This window comes from Phyllostomus discolor, chromosome 10, assembly GCF_004126475.2.
Source record: "Phyllostomus discolor isolate MPI-MPIP mPhyDis1 chromosome 10, mPhyDis1.pri.v3, whole genome shotgun sequence".
Taxonomy (NCBI): Eukaryota; Metazoa; Chordata; class Mammalia; order Chiroptera; family Phyllostomidae; genus Phyllostomus; species Phyllostomus discolor.
In genome coordinates, this window is record NC_040912.2 from 64,887,616 (window position 1) to 64,911,890 (window position 24,275).

At 34.1% G+C, this 24,275-nt stretch overlaps 1 protein-coding gene across 2 annotated transcripts in view; it reads right to left on the reverse strand.

The window, feature by feature from the left end:
- Window positions 1-24,275, reverse strand: part of ASZ1 (ankyrin repeat, SAM and basic leucine zipper domain containing 1) — a 74,103-nt gene that overhangs the window by 13,783 nt on the left and 36,045 nt on the right. For both annotated transcript variants that reach the window (XM_028525924.1, XM_036010837.1), the window contains 6 exons: window positions 14,776-14,887; window positions 14,113-14,247; window positions 10,759-10,883; window positions 9,959-10,034; window positions 8,878-8,934; window positions 7,818-7,927 (listed from right to left, as the gene is read on the reverse strand). In XM_028525924.1, coding sequence (XP_028381725.1) covers window positions 7,818-7,927; window positions 8,878-8,934; window positions 9,959-10,034; window positions 10,759-10,883; window positions 14,113-14,247; window positions 14,776-14,887 — 615 coding nt within the window. The remainder of the gene's footprint in view (window positions 1-7,817; window positions 7,928-8,877; window positions 8,935-9,958; window positions 10,035-10,758; window positions 10,884-14,112; window positions 14,248-14,775; window positions 14,888-24,275) is intronic.

The following is a 24,275-nucleotide window of genomic DNA, read 5'->3' on the forward strand; positions in this document are numbered from 1 at the left end:
ACCTAAGTTCCCAGCAGTAAATGAATGGATCAAAAAACTATGGTACATTTACACAATGGAATACTATGCAGCAGAGAGAAATAAGGAGCTCCTACCCTTTGAGACAACATGGATGGAACTGGAGAGCATTATGTTAAGTGAAATAAGTTAGGAAGTGAAAGACAAATACTATATGATCTCACCTGTAAGTGGAACCTGATAAACAAAACAAACAAGCAAGCAAAATGTAACCACAGACATTTAAATTAATAACAATCTGAAAGTAACCAGAGGGGAGGTGGGAGGGGATAATGGGGGGAAAAGGGTTTTCAGGAACAACTATAAAGGACACATGGACAAAACCAAGGGGGCGTGGAATCAGGGTAGGAAGGTGAGGATGGCTGGGGTTGTGGTGGGGAATGGTGGGGGGTAAATGCAGACAACTGTACTTGAACAACAATAAAATGATTTTTAAAATATCTGAGATATAAATATTTAATAAGGATAAAGTATTGCAGCATAAAAAAAAGAAGAACCAACACCTATCCTCCTCAAACTATGCCAAAAAATTCAAGAACAGCAAAGACTGCCAAACTCATTTTACAAGGTCAGTATTATACTAATTCCAAAGCCAGTAAATAGTACAATGGAAAAAAATTATAGACCAACATCCCTGATGAAAAAGATGCAAAATGGATCTAGCAATACATTAAAAAATCATATACTATGATACAGTGAGACTTAGGCTGGTACAATATCCAAATCAATTTCTGTGATGCACCACATAAAGAAAATGAAGGATAAAAATCATGTGATCATATCAATAGATAAGGAAAAACCATTTGACAAAATTGACTACTATTCACGATAAAAAGTCTCAGCAAGATGGGAATAGATGGAACACAAACATCAACATAATAAAGATCATATATGACAAACCCACAGCTAACAGCACACTCAATGGAGGGAAACTAAAGGCATTTCCCTAAGATCAGAAAAAAGAAAGGGATGTCCACTTTCACTACTCCTATAGTACTGGAAGTCCTAGCCACAGCAATCAGACAAGAAGAAGAAATAAAAGGCATCCAAATGGGAAAGGAAGAAGTAAAACTGTCCTTATTTGCAGAAAATGTATATACTGTATAGTATATAGAGTATACTATATACTGTATATTGTAAAGAGCCCTAAAGATTTCACCAAATAACTATACAACTGATAAATAAAATTAAGTAAAGTATCAGGATACACAACAAATATTCAGGAATCAGTTGTTTTTATACACTAATAATGAACTATCAGAAAGGGAAACTGAGAAAACAATCCCATTTACAACTGTATCAAAAAATTAAATAAAATACCTAAGAATAAATTTAACCAAGAAAGTAAAAGACCTGTACTCTGAAGATTATAAAATACTGAAGAAAGAAACTGAAGGAGCTACAAATAAATGAAAGCATATACTATGCTTATGGATAGGAAGAATTAGAATTGTTAAAATGTTCATGCTACCCAAAACAATCTATAGATTCAACACAATTCTTATCAAGATACCAATGGAATATTTCACAGAACTATAATAAATAACCCTAAAATTTATATGGTACCACAAAGACCCTGAATAGCCATAGAAATATTGAGAAAGAAGAATAAAGTTGTGGGAATCACACTACCTAACATCAAACCACACTACAAAGCCATAATAATCAAACCATCACGTTACTGGCATAAAAAGAGATACAGACATCAATGGAATAGAATAGAGAACCTATACCTATATGGTCAATTAATATTTGACAAAAAAGGCAGAAAAATACAATGGGATAAAGACAGTCTATTCAATAAATAGTGTTGGGAAAATTAGACAGATAACATACAAAAAAATAAAACTAGTTTGTATAGTTCCATTTGTTTACTTCTTCTTTTGCTTCCTTTGCTTGAGGAGATGTATCAGAAAAAATATTGCTATGAGCAATGTCCTAAATTTTACTGCCTGTGTTTTCTTCTAGGATTTTAATGGTTTCAGTCTAAAATGTAAGTCTTTAATCCATTTTGAATTTATTCTTGTGTGTCATAAGAGGGTGGTCTAGTTTCATTTTTCTGCACATATCTGTCCAATTTTCCCAACACCATTTATTGAATAAACTATCTTTAGTCCACTGAATGTGTTTGCTTCCTTTGTTGAATATTAATTGACTATAAAGTATGGGTTTATTTTGGGATCTCTGTTCTGTTCCATTGATCTGTGTGTCTGTTTCTATGCCATTACCTGCTGTTTTGATTACTATGGCCTTACATTGTAGTTTGGTATTAGGTAGGGTGATTCCTCCAACTCTGTCTACTTTCTCAGGAACACTGTTGCTATGTGGAGCTTTTTGTGGTTCCATATAAATTTTTGAAATAGTTCTGTGAAATATGTTATTGATATCTTGATAGGAATTGTGGAATCTATAGAATGCTTTGGCAAAGGAAATCATCAACAAAAGAAACAGACAACCCACTAATGGGACATTTTCTGATACATCTAGTAAGGGTTTAATATCCAAAATTTATAAAGAACTTAAAAAACTCAACATTAAAAGAACAAAAAATCCAATTAAAAAATGAGCAAAGGGCTGGAATAGATACTTCCCCAAAGAGGTCATACAAATGACCAATAGACATATTCAAAGATGCTCAATGTCACTAATCACCAGAGAAATGCAAATTAAAACCACAATGAGATAGTACCTCACACTAGTCAGAATGGCTATTATCAATAAATCAACAAACAACAAATGCTGGTGAGGATGTGAAGAAAAGGGAACCCTAGTGCACTGTTGGTGGGAATGAAGACTGGTGCAGCTACTGGGGAAAGCAGTATGGAGGTTCCCCCCCAAAATTAAAAATGGAACTGCTTTATGACCCAGCAATTTCACTTCTGCATATGTTATTGGAAGAAGCCCAAAACATGAATTTAAAAGAATGCAGTACATACACTTCTATGTTCACTGCAGCAATATTTACAATAGCTAAGCTACAGGGCAACACTAGTGCCCATCAATGAATAAAAAAGATGTGGTATGTATATACAACAGAATATTAATCTGCCATAAAAAAGAAGGAAATCTTAAAATTTCTGACAGCATGGATGTAGCTAGAGGGCATTATTTTAAGTCAGTCAGAGAAATACAAATACCACATGATTTTACTTATGTGTGAAATCTTAAGAACAATATAAATCAACAAAAACAGAACAGAAATAGACTCAGGTTCAGAGAACAGATTGATGGTTGCCAGAGTGGAGGGAGGTTGGGGAACTGAATGAAAAGTTGAAGGAATTAAGAAGTACAGACTGGTAGTTTCAAAAGAGTCATGGTGATATACAGTACAGCACAGAAAATATAGTCGATAATATTATAGTAACAATGTATGCTGCCAGGTGTGTATTGGAAATATCGGGGGAACATTTGTAAAGTACATGATTGTCTATCTGTTATGCTCTATACCTTAAACTAATATAAAATAATATTAAATATAAACTGTAATCGAAGCATAAAAATTAATAAAATATTTTTAAACTTCACGAACATACTATATGTAATCAAGTCACCAACAATCAAAAATGTCTGATGGCTGCTTTATAAAAGCAAATTAAAATAATAAAAGCCAATTAAAGTTTAAATTTAAATAAGATCTTATCCTATTTAGCAAAAGTAGTATTTATAAAGGCATTTTCAAAACAAATATAATTCTTCATTTCATTTTCTTTCTGATCTTTACTCAAAAAACAGTAGTCATTACTTACATCAATTCTGTTTCCATGTAATATTTAGATAAGGTATATTAATGCTCTTTAAATACTCAAATTTTATTTATTATCAATGAAAAGAATGAATAATTACTCAAAGAGTAATTCATTAATATCCTGTGTATTTTTTATTTAATGAGCTCAAGGAAATTAAGATCCATTGAGAACTGTCATTCAAAATATCAAGTGAGCCCTGACCAGGTGGCACATTTGGTTGGAGTGCTGTCCCATACACCAAAAAGGTTGTGGGTTTGATCCCGGTCAAGGCAAATACCTAGGTTGTGTGTTAGATCCCTGGTCAGGATGCATATGGGAGGCAACTGATCAATGTTTCTCACAGTGATGTTTCTTTCTCTCTTCCTTCCTCTCTCTCTAAAATTAATAAACATATCTTCAGGTGAAGATTTAAAAAAAATAAACTGAGAGCAGTTATATAATTCTAGATAGGCCCTTTACACATATATATGGAACAGAAACTTATCAGTTCTTATTCAGAAGAAAGAATGGTAAGAACTCAGTTCAAACAAGCAAGTAATATTATGAACAAAACTATAGTCTTAATAAATAAAAGGAGAACGTATCATTCTTGTGATGTATGAAGTTCAGAGCTACTGAATACGGACAATAGGGATAAGTTTTAAAAATCACAACTTTATAGTGATTCATGGTACCTTATGTTAATGACTGCCCACCCCCACCCCAGAGCTGTAGAGGATTCCCCCTATATGCACTTACCTGGCAACAATTATAATTTAGTACCTATTGAAAGAATAAAAAATATGCAGGTATGGCATAGGTATGACAACCTGTACTACTTGATGAAATTATCATGTAGGTTCTACTTAGCTAAACACTATAAGGGCTCTCTCTGCTAGAAAATAATACTTCATGCCCCAGTGACATATGGTTAGCCATGTGACTTGCTTTGGCAAATAAAATATGACTGAAAGTATCTGTCTTGTACAGAAGCTTTAAGAGTGACTGATTGCTTCTGCCAGAAGTCCCTCTTAAGGAGAGGGACCTTAAGAGTATCCCTCTCTTTTCCTTTTGATACAAGAGCAGCATGTCTTGGTTGGAGCTGTTTCTCTAGCTTGTTCTCAGAATAATAACAAGAGGGAGAGCCACTGCCAACTGACACATCATACAGGCGATTAAGAAATAAACTTTGTTACTACTACTCATTTAAATTTAGAAGCTATTTGATACTACAGCATAACATAGTATAAAGTGACTGAAACAACAGGCCATATTTTAAAAATGTGAAGTCAAGTAATAGGATAAAACTTTATTTTAAATAAAGGCATTCCAAATAAATGTACTGTGTTTTCATTATAGAATATCTTAAAAAGTTAAAATTACCAATACTCTTATCATCCAAAGATAATGACTGATATACATTCTTTCAGAATGTTTTCTTATACTACATATTTTCTTCCAGTATTTTTCTTATGCACATACACAACTGGCATTATATCTCATACTCTATTTTATATTGTGCCTTTTTATTTATTGTGAGTATTTTCTCATGATATTAAGTCTCAAAATAATTTTAATGACAATAATTATATTGATGCAATAGAATTCAATAATTTCTCTAATGTTAAATATTTAGTTTCTAGTTTTAGAATGTTTATAAACAATAGATGTGAACAATATTTTTACATAAAGTTTTGTTATCTATACAGACTTTTTCTTTTGGAGGAGAGTTTCCTTAATGGACATAATTCTGAGATGCCTTTGAAACATTCCAGTTGATGTCAGATAGGTTCAGAGAAAAAGTCTGGGCAGAAACTGTTGAAAATGTCAAGACACAAATGAAAACTACTATTGATGTATAAAATATCTCAAAGTAGTAATAGAATGGTTGTTAATTCTTGTAAATTGCATTCTATAAACCTATAAACATACTAAGGCCAAATGTAGTAAAAAAGTAAATGTACAGTGCATGTGGTTCTGTAGAGACTATTTTAGAGAATTTAACACATAGAAGAAAAGTATCTTAAGAATAAATCAGTAGCTAAATTGTCAAAATCACATTACCAGAAGATTATAATCAATCAGTTCAACTTTTCTTGCTGTTAGTTTTCTTATGACTTAATGACTAATTTCTTCTTTAAAGAATGACTTTGAACAAATGGGAAGTAAAACCTTTTCCATAACAGCATGTAAACAAAGTCTATGATTTAATAACAGGGTCAAATTCCTGAAATATATGTCTGCCAGTTTTACTTTTTAAAAAATTCAGCAGTTTTAATAAGTGAAGCATTCAGGATTCTACACATTCTTTAAATGTATTAAATCCACACACCAAAAAATTCATACAGGCAATTCTGCCATCATACAATTAAGTTATATTAAAACATTTAATTTCTAAGTCAGCATGTGAAACTTAGAATATTACTGCATAGAAGCAGTAAAACAAGAAAATGAACAAAGTAATCAAGGTTTGCTGATTTTAAGCCCTCGCAACAGAAATCTTTAGAATGTATTCAAATATTTAAGAGCTAATGTTATTTCAAAACAATTATGAGGCATTATTTTGAAAACAGATCATCTTGCTATAAGCAGATATATTAAGAGAAAGGGAAATAACTGAACTTTGCAATAAAGTTTTCTAAAAAATCTGGATCATCTAAATTATATCCTGGAAGACTTCTCTAAATTTTAAAATATTGTGAAAATCTATATTTTATGTGTTTAATGTTTACCATAGATGCAATGTTAGCTTTAGGCAGGCTACCTAGTGATGGTACTGCTGCATTTGTAAGTCTTATACTTTGTAGAATACAACTTCAATGAACCTCAAGGAAATTAGACTGACTGAAAAGAGCCAGTAACAAATACATCCTGTATGATTCCATTTATATGACATTCATTAAATTACAACAAAATAGATAAAAGCCCTAGCTGCTGTGGCTCAGTGGATTGAGCACCAGCCTGTAAAACAAAGGGTCACTGGTTCAATTCCCAGTCAGGGCACATGCCCGGGTTGTGGGCCAAGACCCCAGCTGGGGGTGCATGAGAGGCAACCACACATTGATGCTTCTCTCCTTCTCTTTCTCCCTCCCTTCCCCTCTCTCTGAAAATAAATAAATAAATAAATAAATAAAATTAAGAAAAACACAACGAATTATTCATTGCTAGCAGTTAGGGATGAGGGGAAGGAGCTGCATAGCTATAAAGGGGTAGTATGAAGAAACCTTGCAGTAACTGTGACACTGTTTACATGAAGCTACAATATGTAATAAAACTGCATAGAAATATACACATACAAACAAATGAGTACATGTATAAATGATGAAATATGAATGAGCTATGTGGACTGTACCAATATCAGTTTTCTGGTTCTGATATTTTGATATTGTAATATTTTGTTAAGCAAGATATTAACATTGGGTGAGACTGGGTGAAGGGTGCATGGGACCTCCTGGTATATACTCCTGTAAAATTTCCTGTGACCCTATAGTCACTTCAAATAAAAACTTAGAAGTCTTTACTGCTCCATGATATCAGAAAATAAAAAGTTCTTTTCAAAATAGATTTTAAATGATATAATATTACTAATAGTCATACTTGACAAGTTTACAATATTGAAAATGAACTTTGTATATTGGTAACACAATTTCTTACAGAATAAAGCCGAAGACAGAGCTGAGTTACATGAGAAACACTTTCTTATTGCCCTCAGTAAAAATATCACTACTTTGAATTTTCAATTTGATACTTAAAATGATTTAAAGAGGGTAAGAGTTATACTATGAAAAATGTGGAATCTCTTATATAGTTCATTTAACAAAATGCAATTAAAAATAAAACATGTTTTTATGTGAGTTAATATGAAGAGGCATTGTTTTACTTCTTGGTAAATTAACTTTTTCAAAGTTGACTTTAGAAAGTAGCTCTCATTTTAGAATATGGTATTACAATATGAACTGGTTCCCTGGGGAGATGATGGCGTCAAGTAAAATAACTGAGACATTATCAAAATTAAATGAAAAAAGAACAGTGTGCTTTAAACAATATTAATGTAAACCAGTAAGTTAATTTTACCTGATTTCCAACTTTGCCACTTCAGGTAATTCTCCAAATTTTATCTCTTCTACATCTAGTTCTTTAAGAGCAGCCAGAATTTTCTGCTGGTCTCTATCGGTAATTCCATTCTAAATAGAAATAATTTCAAGGTACAATAAGATAGTCATATTTGAATAATATTCAAAATTACTAAAGAAATTTTATACTTGATTACTTCACATCTTGAAAAAAGGTACATATTGAAGAAATAAGACTAAAAAATATATGATTTGTTTGTAACTGTGACTAAGAAGCTTACATCATTAAAATATTTAGATATGTAGTAACTTTAAGTAATTTTTTACAATACATAAATAACAGTTGTGACAGATTATAAAAATAAATGACTAGATTTTCATATATAGACTTTCTGAAAAACCACAGTAATACAAGTTTTCATTCAAAATATCATTTAAATTATCAGTGATTAAGGGAGATCTCCTTTTTGTATGTATTCCACCCTTAGTATTAACTAAATTTTCTACCCAAGATTTAGTGAATTAGTATGCTTATTTTGATTTTTAGTGATACTAATGATTTTAAGTTTCCAGTGTGTACATGCCAATGTGTTCCCATGTGTTGAGAAAAATCATCACTTTCTAGGTGTCCAATTCATTAAAGTTATGTTTCATATTTCCCACAGTATTTTCAAATTGTTGCTTAATAACACCAGATGATAAAATAACAGGTCTTGATCATCATAAGAACCAAACAAAAGGCAGCATTTGGGTAAAACATGTTTATACCCACATATATAAAAAACACCTCTTATTTCTAAGTAACCTGTTTTGCAAATTTAATTTATATTTAGAAATGAAGCAAAGTTTTAGTTGAAATGTCATGGCCAAATCTAAAGAAGAAAACAACTCTTGAGACCTTAAATGTTCTTAAAGAAACTTAGTACTGTAAGAGAACATTTCAGATATAGTTATCTACAATCATATCTAATCAAGAACTTAGCAAAAGATCACTCAGTCTATAGCCCTAGGATTTTCAAAAAAGAAAATAAAGAGCTCCACAATTTTAAAATTAATACTACCTTTGTAAACTCATCTTTTCTCATGGTCAAAAGATGTCTTAAAGTTATATCCCTTTCCTGTAGAAAAGGAAAAAAAAACTTTCAATATAAATAAAATAGTATTAGAGGAAGTAGCCATGTGTACATAAGTTAATCAGTTACATGCTGCCCTCAATGTTCTAAAGGGGATAGGATATACAGATATTGAATTATACTACTGGGTACAAAGTAACAAATATCATGATATGTATAATTACCTTAAAAGTATAAACACAGCTAGTTTTCCAGATTCAAAGAAAATGATTACAATTTATATTTATTTGCTCACATAAAAAGAAAAGCAGCTCTATAAAATTGGATATTGTTTTACAAATATTTAAAATTTCTATTTGTATCACATTAAACCATCCTTAACATTTAGTTTTACTCAATACATGTCGAATAAGAAGTTTCAAGATTGTAAAATGAAGTCCAGTTCTAAACTACTAAAACAGAATGTACACATTCCTAAGGACAACCTATTTTCAACAGTGCTTTAATGCTTCAGTATCAGCTAATTGGCTGGTAACTGTCATCTACCCAAATCTGATAATGCATGCCTCAAGTGCCAATAAGTGTCTGGCATACGAGTTTAATCTTTATGACAACCCTACACTAGGTATCATCATCCTTATGAAAAAAGTCAGAGATTTAAGTAACATATTTCAGTTAACAACCATTAAAGCAAGAAGCTGATACCAGTTTTGTTTGCTTTGAAATCATGTTCCTTTGAATACTTTATGCAGTAAGATGCACCACTACAAAAACAAACTAATGGCTTAGATGTACAAGCAGGAGTTCTGTGAAGGTAGGCAGTGGGTAAAAGCTGCTTAACCCAGCCAAATTCTAATTCATGTAAATTTCTAGAATAATAAATTTTCAAAATGCTTATGTCTACATTTTTGAAACACTTATAAGTACAAATTTACAAAATGCTTATAATTATAAATTACAGAGAAAAGTGCATTTGGGATTCTCTCATAAGCATGTTTATGGATATTTAATGTTATGTTAGCCAACAAATATACATACATAACTCATTGCAGCTTATACAATATCTTACCTTTAATAAGTCTGTCATATGTTCAAGTCCAAGACCATGTAAAAATACTTCCAGATCTCCAAATGCTGTATATGAACTATATATATATTTATAGTAATGTCAATTTCAGAAAAAACTATAAATGCACAAACAACAACTATGTAGAGAATAAGAATGAGTAAAAATAAATATATGTAAAATATATCTACATATTTACATACCAGATCTATGTTACATCAAGAATAAGAAAGGTTTCTGGAGTGACAATGTAAATAAATGTGTGATAGTAAAAGGTAATACCAAAATGTAGCTCATTTTTCCTAAGAATGAAAATATCTGCCAATGTGTATATTCCTTGTGAGATCTCATACATGAAAATCTTAATTGCAGGAAGTAAGAATTTAATAACAATTTTAAATGTGAAAAGAGAATAATTATGTGGTCTGTACTGAACAGTGTTCAGAGAAAAATATGTATTTTTAATTTTAGCTTATAAAATCAGAAATCTGCTAAAAATGTGTTAAAAACATGAACACTAATAGAATATAATCTTAGAACCTTTTAGAAATAAATTTTACTGTGGATAATTTATTTAAAGTCACTAATTATTTTCATTATTGTTAGTACACATATATAACATTTTTCTAAAATTGTAGAGGACAAAGCACTTACTATCCAGACATTTCTAAATGATATTTAAAAGTGCTGTAAGTTTAAAATATCATACATTTTAAGTGTCATGACATTTACTAGAAGTACTAAAAATATCAATGATTCCTACTAATTTATAGGTGTTTTGTGGAACAAAAAAATGTTGTTACCTAAATATGTGATCTTTTTCTTTATCAGAATCTGTTGCCAATAGTTTGCAAATAGTCTCTTCTTTAGTTTGCTGTTGAAGCTTTCCTTTCAATGGATTTAAGCTCAAAGAAAGCAAGCTGAAGATCTGAAAAAAGTTGAGCCATTGAAAGAAATATAGTAAACAATATTATATACTATCACTTACACTTAAAAGAAAGTAAACAGGTGATTATTTTATACCTAGAAGGAAACATTTTCCAAGCTGAGTGGGACAGAACTTTCACAACTTACTATCCTGAGAATAATTTTTAAAAAATCAGAAGATGGAGGCATAGGTGGAAGTACTGTACCTGCACGCACAACCAAGATAGGGACAACAACAATTTACAAACAGAGTAACATCCAGAAATGACAGAAAATTGATCTGAATGGAAGTTGAACAACCAAGAAGTTGAATTAGACCCATGCATCCAGACCGGTAGAAGGGGCGGAGACGAACAGCCAGGCACCAGTGGAGGCGAGGAAAGCAGAGAGTGGTGGGACTGGGCGCATAAGGCATCTGGGGCACACAAGATTGCAGCGGGTGGACCCTGAGTGCGCAGGTGGCAGCTGGCAGACCCTAGCCCAGGGTGGCAACCGGCAACCAGCAGACCCAGTGAGGTGGTGATTGTAAAGCAAGGCAGTGCACGCAACCCAGGATCACAGCGCTGGGAAACAGAGCCTTGGGACACTGATTGAGGACACCTGTGAGAGTTGAGGTGCACGAAGAGACACCCAGCCTCACAGGGGAGGTCCTTGGAGGGTCCCATGGCGTGCACAAGCCCACCCACACAGGAATTGGAACCAGAGGGGCCCAGTTTGCTTGGGGGAAGCAGCAGAGGGGACTGAGGTCCCATGGAAAACGGAGCAACTGCCATTGTTCCCTCTCAACCCCGCCCCCACATACGTCACAACCCAGCGACTGGGGTGCCCAGCCCTGGTGAACATCTAAGGCTTCGCCCCTCACTGTAACAGGTTCGACCAGACCAAAAAAAAAAAAAAAAAAAAAAAGAGAGAGAGATGGCTCAAACAGAACAAATCAAAACCCCAGAACCCATCCTTTTAAGTGAAAAATTGCACATTTAAATATTTAATAATAGTCAGATACACTATTATTATAGTTGTGAATTCTAAAAAACACATATATAAGGACTTCTGACCGAGATGGAAGTATATATAGGTAGATACACTTTGCCTCCTCCTCAAACCAAAAGGACAACAACAAATTTAAAAACAAAAAATAATCAGAACTTCCAAAAAATCAAACTGTATGGAAGTCCGACAACCAAGGAGTTAAAGAAGAAACATACATTCAGATTGGTAGGAGGTGTGGCAATGGGCAGCCGGGGCAGAGAGGACACCTGGCAAGGTGGCAGCTGGAGGACCCAGCAGGCGAGGCAGTGGCTGGCAGACTGGGTGGTCCAACATCTGCAGATAAACAAGGAGGAACAAGTGGGGAGCAAGACATACCCCGCAACCCAGGGTTCCAGTATGGGGAAAGAAAGTCTCAAAACCTCTGGCTGTAAAAATCTGTGGGGGTTGCAGTGGTGGGAAAAACTCCCATTCTCACAGGAGAGTTCACTGGAGAGACCCACAGCATCCTAGAATGTACACCAACCCACCCGCCTAGGAATCAGCTCTGGAAAGGCCCAATTCCCTTGTGGGTAATGAGGGAAGTGACTGAAAGCCGAAGAGAGCCCAGAAAGGGACATTGTTCCCTCTCAGACCCCTCCCCCACATATAGTGCCACAATGCAGTGATGTGGGTTGCCCCACTCTGGCAACTACCTAAGGCTCTGCCCCTTACAACTTAATAGGCACACCGAGACAAAAAATATGGCCCCAATGAAAGAACAGATCGAAGCTTCAAAAATAGAACAAAGCAATGAAGAGACAGCTAACCTATCAGACACAGAGCAAAACACTGGTAATCAGGATGCTCACAGCAATGGTTGAGTATGGTCATGAAATAGAGAAAAAAGTGAAGGCTATACAAAGTGAAATAAAGAAAATATACAGGGAACCAACAGTGAAGGGAAGGAAACTGGGACTCAAATCAATGATCTGGAGCAGAAGGGAGAAATAAACATTCAACCAGAACAGAATGAAGAAACAAGAATTCAAAAAAACAAGAAGAGGTGTAGGAACCTCAGGGACAACTTGAAACATTCCAACATCTGAATTATAGTGGTGCTAGAAGGAAAAGAAGAGCAAGACACTGAAAACTTATCTGAAAAAATAATGGAGGTGTACTTTCCCAATTTGGCAAAGGAAATAGACTTCCAGAAAGTCCAGGAAGCTCAGAGTGTCCTACAGAAGTTGTTCCCAAGGAACCACACACCAAGGCACATCATAATTATATTACCCAAGATTAAAGATAAGGAGAGAATCTTAAAAGCAGCAAGAGAAAAGGAGACAGTTACCTAAAAAGGAGTTCCCCCAAGACTATCGGTTCATTTCTCAAAAAAAAAAACCTTACAGACAAGAAGGGGCTGGAAAGAAGTATTCCAAGTCATTAAAGGCAAGGACCTACATCCAAGATTATTCTATCCAGCAAAGCTATGATTTAGAATGGAAGTGCAGCTAAAGTGCTTCCCAGATAAGGTCAAATTAAAGGAGTTCACCATCACCACACCATTATTATATGAAATGTTAAAAGAAATTATATAAGAAAAAGAACATGACCAAAACTATGAATATTAAAATGGCAATAAATTTACAACTATCAATAAGTGAACCTAAAAAAACAAAAACTAAAACAAACTAAGCTAACAACTAGAAAAAGAATAGAATCACAGAAATGGAGATCACATGGAGGGTTATTAGTGGGGAGGGGCAGGGGGTGAACAGCAGAAAAGGTACAGGAAATAAGAAGCATAAATGGTCTACAAAATAAACAGGGCTGTCAAGGAACATGTATAAAGGACACATGGAGAAGGCCGAAGTGGGGTAGGACCGAGTGTGGGAGGTGGACATGCCTGTGGGGGTGGGGGCTGGTGGAGGAAAAATGGAGAGAACTGTACTTGAACAACAATAAAAAAAAGATTTAAAAAAAGAAGCATAAATGGTGGGTACAAAATAGACAGGGGGAGGTTAAGAATAATATAGGAAATGGAGAAGCCAAAGAACACATATGTATTACCCATGGACATGAACTAAGGGGGAGACAGTGGTGGGAGGGGGGTGCAGGGTAGAGGGGAATAAACAGGAGAAAAAAATGGGACAACTGTAATAGCATAATCAATATATTTAAAAAAATTAAAAATGCATATGAAAGCTCTACAAATGACAAGAAAACATGTCATAGAAAAATTAGTTTAATATATGGAAGAATACCTCTAGATGTTTATTTCTTTTTGCAATCTCGCTTGGTATATTTCCATCTTTTGTCTGTAGCATTTTATCAGCTCCAAGTTCAAGCAACTTCAAAACTACATTTTTATGACCCTGACGTGCTGCCCATGTTAAAGCCTATAAAAATAAGGGAAAAGAGTATTGTTTAAAAAGAGGGACTGTATATGAGAGAGAGAGAACCGTATTTATGGCACACTAAAAAAGTTAACATGGTTAATTAATACAACGATTCAATCTCTTCATTGCACAATTTAATGTAAATGTATTTCCAAAGTTGTAATTGCAAAGCAGATTTCCAGTGCTCATTGATTTTATAAAACCAAGTGGTTTACACACTCAAGTTGTATTATATAATAAAATGATTTATCTGCTAATCACTGAATTGTTTTCTCTAAAACAGGATTCTAAGTGTGTTCTAGAGCCCAGGATTTGTTTTATGTTATAGGTTCTACAACAATGGTGAGGATAAAGAGAGTTAGATGATTACTTTTTTCACATTTCAGCTGTTAATTTTCTTTATTAAACAGCAATTATATCCCAACCCTTCTTCAATTTTATTTCTTAAAAAGATTTGTGTGGCCTACTACTAACAACAAAATATCAATGTCTTAGAAATAAAAGGAACATTGTACAATGGATTCTCACAGTGTAACCATTCTCATCCTGGGTATTAACTTCTGCTCCATGAGCAACAAGGAGAGCAACAACCTGCGGGTGACCATCTCGTGCAGCATACATGATTGGAGTCATAAGTCTCCTAAAGAGGAGGAAGAAAAGAAACGTTTATGTTAATGTTGCCATTAACAGTTACTGAAGTTCATTAACTTTTCCATACACATACAATCAGTATTGTTTTGAAATTAATAAAAAAGAAAGAAATGAAAGCTTTTAATAAATCAGGTGATTTAAAAATCCAATCTCACAGTAAATAAAATAAACACTTTAAAGTATAGCATGCTTACATAGCACCCTCTAGTGAAGAAACGTGCTTAAGAAATAAAATCACCAAATAAACCACACTTACACTTTGTGGTTTCAATAATTTACATATTCAGGTAAAAAATATCAAAGTTCTCACCCTATGCTTATTCTTGATATATAGTGATTAATAATGCAAAAAAGGTCCCTGTCCTCTGAGGGTTACTTGTACTAAATGCTTACTGTATTTTATTTAGCAGTTTGCTGAAATAAAAAATGTAAGTTTAAGACTTCCTCTAATTCTTAATGTATTCTATTACAATTCTACTTTAGTTCACAATGGAAAGGATTTTACTCTAATCAAGAACAACATCAATCTAATAGTTTAGCTAGATTCTTTGAGACTATTTTCTGAAAAAGCATAGTGGTTTTTCTCTAGTGTATCATTTTCCAAACTTACAGATTCATCCCTCTACCCCTGGAAGTTAGTCATTTTCTGAATCTATCATGAAGGGCACAAAAAAGATTGTATCAGTTCTACTTAGGCTGACCTTGGTATCGTGGTCTATTTTAGAGGAGGTCTGGGATCCTGGACTCAATCTTCTTGAGTCACCTCAAATATCTGATTTAAATTCAAAGAACTTCACAAAACAATACCAAATTTCAGAATTCTCTATTTTGATCTCATTAAGAAGTTCAACTTGGTTACTCACATTACCTATACTACCTATAAACAGAATATTTGCTATCCTGACTGATCATTCCACACCAATGTCTTTTAGCACAAAAAAGATTCACATATTTACCTGTTTCTTCTATTTCCTAGTATATTACAATGTCAGTGTTTTATTGGAAATTATACACCTCCTTTACCTTGAATATCTCCTATTATTCAATAGGAGACAATCTTTACAAGATGAAGAGTCAATTTCCTGAATAACTTAAACAAATATATAGAAAATACATGCAGTAGAAAAAAATCATCTGAGTCAACTAATGCTTCAAAATTTTCAAGAGTTTAAATCAGATCTCTTAATGCCTCTCCTCCACCTCATTTTTCCCACAATAGTCCAAATCTTCTCTTTCCAATATTCCCTATTTTACAAAGCTACCATAACCACATTACTTAGGCCTAAGACTAATAAGCATTATCCATGTCTACTCTTCATCACTACACATAAAAGTCATTAGCAGATTCTACTGGCTTTACCTTCATAATATATTATGAATCTAACCACTTCTCACTACCTTGTTAGTCATAGGCAGTCAGTGCTATCATTATCTTTCTCTGATATATTATTGTAAAAGTCTCATAACTGCTCTCAATGCTTCCTTTTTGGTCACTTCCAGTTTATCCTCTGTGAAAACAGCAAGTTATTTTCCTTTTAGGAACAGCACTTGCTGTTCCCTCTACTTTTCCCTAAATTTTCATATTACACATTTCTCCATCATATTAAGAGGAAAAGATCAGTAAAATTGACAAACCTATAGCCAAACTGATCATGATAAAAAAAAAGACACAAATTATCAATATCAGGAATAAGAGAGGTGACATTAGTAGATTCTCTAGATTTTAAAAGTATAAGGGAATATTATGCACAAATTTATCCAACAAATTAAATAATTACAATGAAATGGACAAATTTCTGAAGACTCAAACTACCAAAGGACACTAAAAATAATTAGTAATTAAAAACCTCCCACAAAGAAAACAACAGGCCCAGATTGCTTTACTAGTAAATTCACCAAACAGTTAATGAAAAAATCATACTAATTCTATACAAACTCTTTCAGTAAGTTGAAAAGGAGAGAATGCTTCCTAATTCATTCTTTGAGGCAAGAAGTACTCTAATAAACAAACATTACAAGGAAAGAAAACTATACATCAATAATCTTTACTTAGATTTTACATAGATTCAAAAATTCTAAACAAATTTTGGCACACAGAATCAAAGAATACATAAAAAGGATAATATATCATAACCTAGTACAGTTATCCTAGGAATACAAGGTTAGTTTGACATTTAAACTAAAAAGAAAAACCAAATGATTATCTCAATAAATGCAGAACAAGTATTTTACAAAATCCAACTCTTATTAAAACAGATGTTAGAAGTTCTGGTAAATGTTTCTATGTCTTACTTTTTCCTTTGTAACTCTTTGTATTGTATTTGCAGATTTCCTCACATCTATCTTCCAGTGTACTAATCAGCTCTTCAGTGGAGTCCCCCTCTGCTATTTTTCATATATACTTACTTTTAATATTCAACGTTAGTTTATATTTTTCATAATTCATGAGCACTTGTTTCATAACTCTTGTTACTTTGTGGAAGTAAATCCCTCTCTTATTGCTCAGAGTAAGAAAGTTGTGTTTAGATTCTTCTTTTTTTTCCCTATTTCTCTAGACTAAATTACTCTTTTGTTGAACTTGCTGTTCTTCTTTTATGATGTTTACATTCTCCATATTTTGGTGATTTGTGGTTGTGCACTCATCTTCTGTCCTGTTAAGTCCCTCCAGGCATGGAAGACACTAGCCGGCCACCTAGGCTGAGCCTATATATTAGTAATACAGTTTTACAGATTGCCAGAGTTCCTATGTATCTATAGAAAGTTACTTCTTTTCTATTCCAGAGATAAGTAATTCCCTTTCTGTTTCAACAAAATTTATTAAAACTTTATGGATGCCTAAAATTTGCAGTGAAAGGGCAAGACTTTAGCATATATTCAGTTTAAGATCTTGAAATCATAAACTTATTTTTCATAAAATTCCTAGTCTTTTTTGGTCACATTTTTCTCTTAAAATTTTAAGAATCATTACATGAAGTTGAAACAATCCCCTTGGTATTTGAATAAGAAGTCCAATTTCACAAACTAATTTAGATTTTTAAAAAATATATCTTTTTTTTAATACTGAGACATACTAGCTGAGAACTTAATGTGTCTATTTATTCAATCTCTTCTTTTAATTCAGTATAGTTTTAAACTTCTCTTGATTTGGGTACTACACATTTCTTTGCTGTATCAGTATGATGCTCTAACCAATGGAGCTACCCGGTCAGGGCTAAAACACACCAATTTGTTGTTCCATGTATTTATACATTCATTGGTTGATTCTTGTATGTGCCCTGACCGGGTATTGAACCCACAGCTTGGGTGGTAGATTTCTTGTACACTTACATTCAGATATTAATTAATTAATTGATTAATTTTTATTGCTTTTGAGACTGGGCCTATTATCTCATTGTATTATCAAGCTGGTTATTACTTCTAAATTGGAAACAATCTGAATTTGGCATAGTGGTATTAAAAACAAAACTACCTCACTTTATGATTACTATTCTAACAGTTTCTTAGTTGATTATCTTAGGTTTACCAAACATGTATTCATATAATTTTGCCCCCTCTTTCCTAATAAAAAAGGCCTAACAGTTTAATCAAAGATAACAGAATCCAAAGATTTAGAACAGGGGTCAGCAAACTTTTTCTAAAGTTTTTTTTCCTGTAAATATATAGGCTTTATGGGGCACACAGTACTGTGGCATAACCACTCAACTTTGCTATCTTAGCATGCAAATAGCCACAACAATGCATAAACAAATGAATGAACGACTCTACTCTAATCAGACTTTAGAGTCTGTAAACTCCTAGTTTATACAGTGTGAGTGATATACATGAAGTCAGTCTGCCTAAATCAAACCTAGTCTTCAGCACTCATTGGCTGTACAACCTTATGCAAGTTTCTTAAACTATTATTGCCTCAATTTCTATAACTTTATATGGTCATAACAATAGCTTCTACATTAGTGGCATCTACTTGTGATAGTATCATAATCTGTGGTAATGATATAAGAATGTTCAATAATTAGAACAATACTAGATACAAAGTAAATGCTCTGGCATTATTAGCTACTTGTATTATTTATATCTCTTGTTTTCTTCTCTTACATGACTGAATTGACTTATAGATTCCAGAATAATATAAATACAAAAAAAGAACATTGAACAAGTAACCTGTCTTGCTCTTGAATTAATGCATATGCTGCCGGCATTTCTCTGTTAAGCCTATAACTTGTTTTGTTTTCAGGTATATGTTTATTAAATTAATTCAGGTTATAAAAACTGGACTTTGACTTTAATAAAGTCACTCTTCCAGCATCTATTAAAGTAGTAATCCACTTTAAAAAATCTTGAACTATTTATAAAACTTATTTCTCAAATACTGAACCATTTTTCCACAGTTAACTTGAATCCCATTTGAATCACTGGATATTATTCATATAATTTGCTGATGACATTCATTTTGCTGATTTATTCATTATGTTGTGATCATTCATTGTACTATGGAACTATTTAGATTATAATAGTGCAGTCTATTCCTTGAAAGTTAAAAAGAAGTATCTGTTAAACTCTCTGAACCCGGGACTTTTTAAAAAAAAAAATTAGCATTCTGACAATTTTTCTAAATAGAGATAAAAATAACATAAAAAATTTAAAACAATGAAAATACCATAACTAAAAATGAACTAAAGTTACACTAACCTCCTCCCAGAACCAATCTGGAATTACAACAAAATTGTGGAGAAATCATCCAGAACCAACAACTGAACAATAGCGAAAGAGAAGCCTCATAACCACAGACAGACAGAAGAAACAGCTTGAGCACAATGTGAGTGGGAGGGAGTACAGTACAGGAATGAGAGGGCTGGCTGAGTGCCCACAGGTGGCAGCAGAAGTGCTGGTGGGATATTTAAGCAGCCTGTAGGATCCCTCTGAGAAGTGTGGGGACTAAACCCTAAGCTGGGATCCCCAGCCTATAGCACCAGAGCCTGAAAAGTACACAGATAACATCCAGCTGCAAAAAGCGGCAGGGTTTCTCTCTGCCAGAGATGCACATCTGGAGACGCAAACAGCTGTTTAAAGTGCCAATGTACAAAATGTCATTTGCAGCCACTTACCTTGGGCTCCAGCAAAGAGGGGGGTGGGGTAGAGTGGACTAGAGACTGTAGTTGGAGACTTTGGGGAGAGAACTGAGAGCAGATGCCCGGATCCTGGTGCTGAGTCATCCCCCAACACTGCAGCAGCTGTCTTGCTCAGGTAGACCGCCCCTTCCAAGAGGCAGCAGCCTGAGGGGAAACAATGGTTCAGACCCCAAGAGGGATTCTGCCCCACCCTGTGGTGCTTAAGCCTCACTGCTGAGTGCAGAGTGACTAGATTAACAACTGAAGGACTCAGCCACAGACAGTAGATCCCTGGTAGTCTCAAATAGGCTGCCTAAGGCCAGGTGGGCTCACCATCTGATATCACCAGAGGCAGATTCAGAAAGAAAAAAATAGATGCTGCTGACACAAAATCCACCATGGTCTTCTCCATGATTTGTGATATTTTCTTTTCTGCATAGCTTTTTAACATTCATGTCTTGTCCAGCAAGTTTGTACATATTAAGTCGCTACATTTTATACTATAGTTTATTTCAATTCATATATTTTGGCCTCCCTTCTCTTATTCCATTTTACCTTCTTCTTTACTCTCATTATTTTCATTTTAAATTTAGTTTTATTGCCCTGGATAGTGTGGCTCAGTGGATTGGGTGCTGGCCTGCAGAGCAAAGGGTCACTGGTTCAATTCCCAGTCAGCCAGGGCACATGCCTTGGGTTTTGAGACAGGTCCCCATTAGGAAGCGTGACAGGCAACCACATATTGATGTTTCTTTCCCTCTTTCCCCCTCTCCCTACCAATAAATAAATGAAATCTTTAAAAAAAATTAGTTTTCTCTCTTGCTACAACTTGTTTTCATTATGCATTCTTGTATTTCACTGCAGTCCAGCATCTCAAAAACAATTTTCTTGTCAAGAGTCATCTCACATTTCTTCTCCTGACTTAAAATAGCTGTGTTCTCTCTCCATCTTTAGCAATCTTTGCCCATTGTTTATGAATAGGGTAGTTGTTCCATTTTTTCATTTCATCTCCAGACTTCACTATTTTTATATTTCAAAATTCAAATTTTACCATTCCCCTCTGCTACTCTTTTTTTGATCTCAAATTTTATTTTTTCCTTGTGTTAGCCTGTTTTTCTCTTTTTACCTCTTTCATCCTGTCCCTCCCCCTGTTTCTCTTTCCTTCCTTCCTTCTTTTCCTTTTCAATTCAAATTTTACTTTTTCCTGCCTCAGCCTGGTTTTTGTTCCTTACTCTTAGTATTCCCTTTCCCTCTATCATGTCAAAATCACTTCCTTTTCCTCTAGACATCACTTAAGCTTTTCTTTCTTTAAAGTTTCCCTCTTATTACCATCCCATATCTAGTTAATTTTAGTGCATGTGTTGTAGATAGTGCTGTGGTAGATCTTCTTCTCCAATTTGGTTCTTATTTTTTTATTATTTATTTGCTTATTTTTTCTTTTTCTTTCTCTCTCACTTTATCTTATGTTTTAAATTTCTGTTTAAACCTAATACTATATGCTTCCCTTCTCTTACTTCATTCCACTTTCTTCATTCCTTTCTCTATCTGATGCAAATTTTAGTTTCTTTATTCGTATTGCTCCAAACCACTACTCTTATTAGTGCTCCACCCTCTATCCACTCATCATTTTTCTTTCAGTAGGTCATCTCATATTCAATCTCCTCTCATAATTATCTTAATCTCTTTAAATCCATATTAATACTGGTTAATTTGCTGTTGATAGTGGGATTGCAGGTGGGAGTTATTTTTGTGGGTGCAGATTTGTTTCCTGGGCTTTGTGGTTTTATTCTGGCAACACCTGCACAACAGCACAGAAGACATGGGTGGACTGACACTTAGTCAACCAGCTGGAGGGAACTGCACCAAAGAATGATCCAACAACAGTTGAAACTGTTACACCTAGAGTGGACATAAATGGCATAAAAGGCAGGCCAAAAGCATTCACCTCAGGAGACCAAGGGGACTGTACCACTCAGTCCCAAAAGTCTCCTACCACAGATTTCACAACATCAAGATAGTAAGTTAACACAGATCAATCAAACTTGCAGAAATAAACAAGAGTCACCTAAAATGGGGAGACAAAGGAAGGAGGAAGGATTCCTCCTTTCCTTTCTACCCAATTGAAAAGAAAGTAGGAATCCCTAGAAAGAGGGTTAAATGAAACTGGCAAATACTACTATCAGACATTGCATTCAAAATAATGGTTATTAGGAAACTCAATGACCTCATAGAGAATTACCAAAAACTACAGGGAAACTATGAAGAACTTACTGAAAACTATATCAGCATTAAAAGGGACATAAAAACTATCAACAAGAGCAAGGAAATGAAGAATACAATTTCTGAATTGAAAAACACAGTAGAAGAAATCAAAATCAGGTTAGATGAAGGAGAGTATTGAATCAGTGAGCTGGAGATCAAGGTAGAAAAAAACTGCCAGAAAGAGCAAGAAAAGGAAAAAAGACTCAAAAAGAACAAAGAGGAGGTAAGAGAACTGCAGGATAAAATTAAACATAATAATATTTGTGTAACAGTGATACCAGAAGGAGAAGAGGACCAAGGGACTGAAAATCTGTTTGAAAAAGTAATAATGGAAAACTTCCTAAATTTCATGAGAGAAAAAGTCACAAATCCAAGATGCACAGAGGGTCCCAATTAAGATGAACTCAAAAAAGAGGCTCACTTCAAGACAAACCATAATTTAAAAAAAGCAAACTTCAAAGACAAAGAGAGAATCTTAAAGGCAGCAAAAGAGAAATAGAAAGTAAAATACAAGGGACATCTGGTAAGGCTAGCAGCTGATTTCTCAACAGAAACACTACAAAGCAGAAGGGAATGGCAAAAAATATTCAAAGTAATAAGAAGAAAAAGGCCTGCAACCAAGACTACTCTACCCAGCAAGCCTGTCATTTAAAATGGAAGGCAAAATAAGGAGTTCCCCAGACATAAGAAGTCTAAAAGAATACACTTCCACCAAGCCAGCATTGCAAGATATGCTAAAGGGACTACTATAAGATGATGAAGAAAAAGAGAGAAAGAGAGAGGAACATACGTGCAAAAGGGAAACATGACAATGCATAAGTACCTATCAATAATAACCTTAAATAGAAATGGATTAAATGTTCCAATCAAAAGACATAAGATAGCTGAATCAATAAGAAAATATGATGTGGACATATGCTGCCTAAAAAAACATACTTCAGAACAAAAGGCCTACACAGAGTGAAAGTGAAGGATTAGAAAAAAAAATATTCCATGCAAATAGACAAGAAAAAAAAGGGCTACGTTAGCAATATTTATGCTAGACAAAATAGACCTCAAAACAAAGGACAATAAAAAGAGACACAGAAGGACACTTCATAACACTCAAGGGAATAATCCATCTGAGGAATATTCAAGGGAATAATCCAAGAAGACATAAACATCATAAACATATATGCATTCAAAATAGGAGCATCCAAATACATAAGGAAAATCTTAGAGGACTTCACAAAATATACAGACAGCAACATACTTATATGATGGGATTTTAAGATCCCACTATCAATAATGAATAGATCTTCCTTGGCTGGTGTGGCTCAGCGGATTGAGTGCTGGCCTGTGAGGCAAGGGTCACTGGTTTGATTCCCAGTCAGGGTCACATGCTTGGGTTGCAAGCCAGGTCCCCAGTTGGGGGCGTACCAGTGGCAACCACACATTGATGTTTCTCTCCCTCTCTTTTTCTCCCCTTTCTCCTTTCTGTAGAAATAAAATATTTAACAAAAATAACGAATAGAACTTCCAAACAAAATATAAACAAAGCTATTGCAGCACTGAATGATACACTATCTCAAATGAACTAAACTGATATATACAGAACCTTTCATCCCAAAGACACAACACATGCTTTTCACATATAACATTTTCAAAGTTAGGCCACATATAGGACACAAAACAAGGTTTGACAAACACAAGAAAATTGAGATCATATCAAGCATTTTCTCAGACCACAAGGGCTCGAAACTAGAAATCAACCTCAAGGAAAAAATTCAAAAACATTCAAACTCATGGAGACTGAGTAACATAATATTAAACAATGCATGGGATAATATGAGATCAGGGAGGAAATAAAAAGTTTCTGGTAACAAATGAAAATGAAAACACAACAGTCAAAAAACTATGGGATATAGCAACAGCACTATGGAGAGTGAGGTTCATAGCAATACAGGCCCATCTAAAAACATAGAAATATTTCAAATAAACAACCTAACCCTACCTCTACAGGAACTGGAG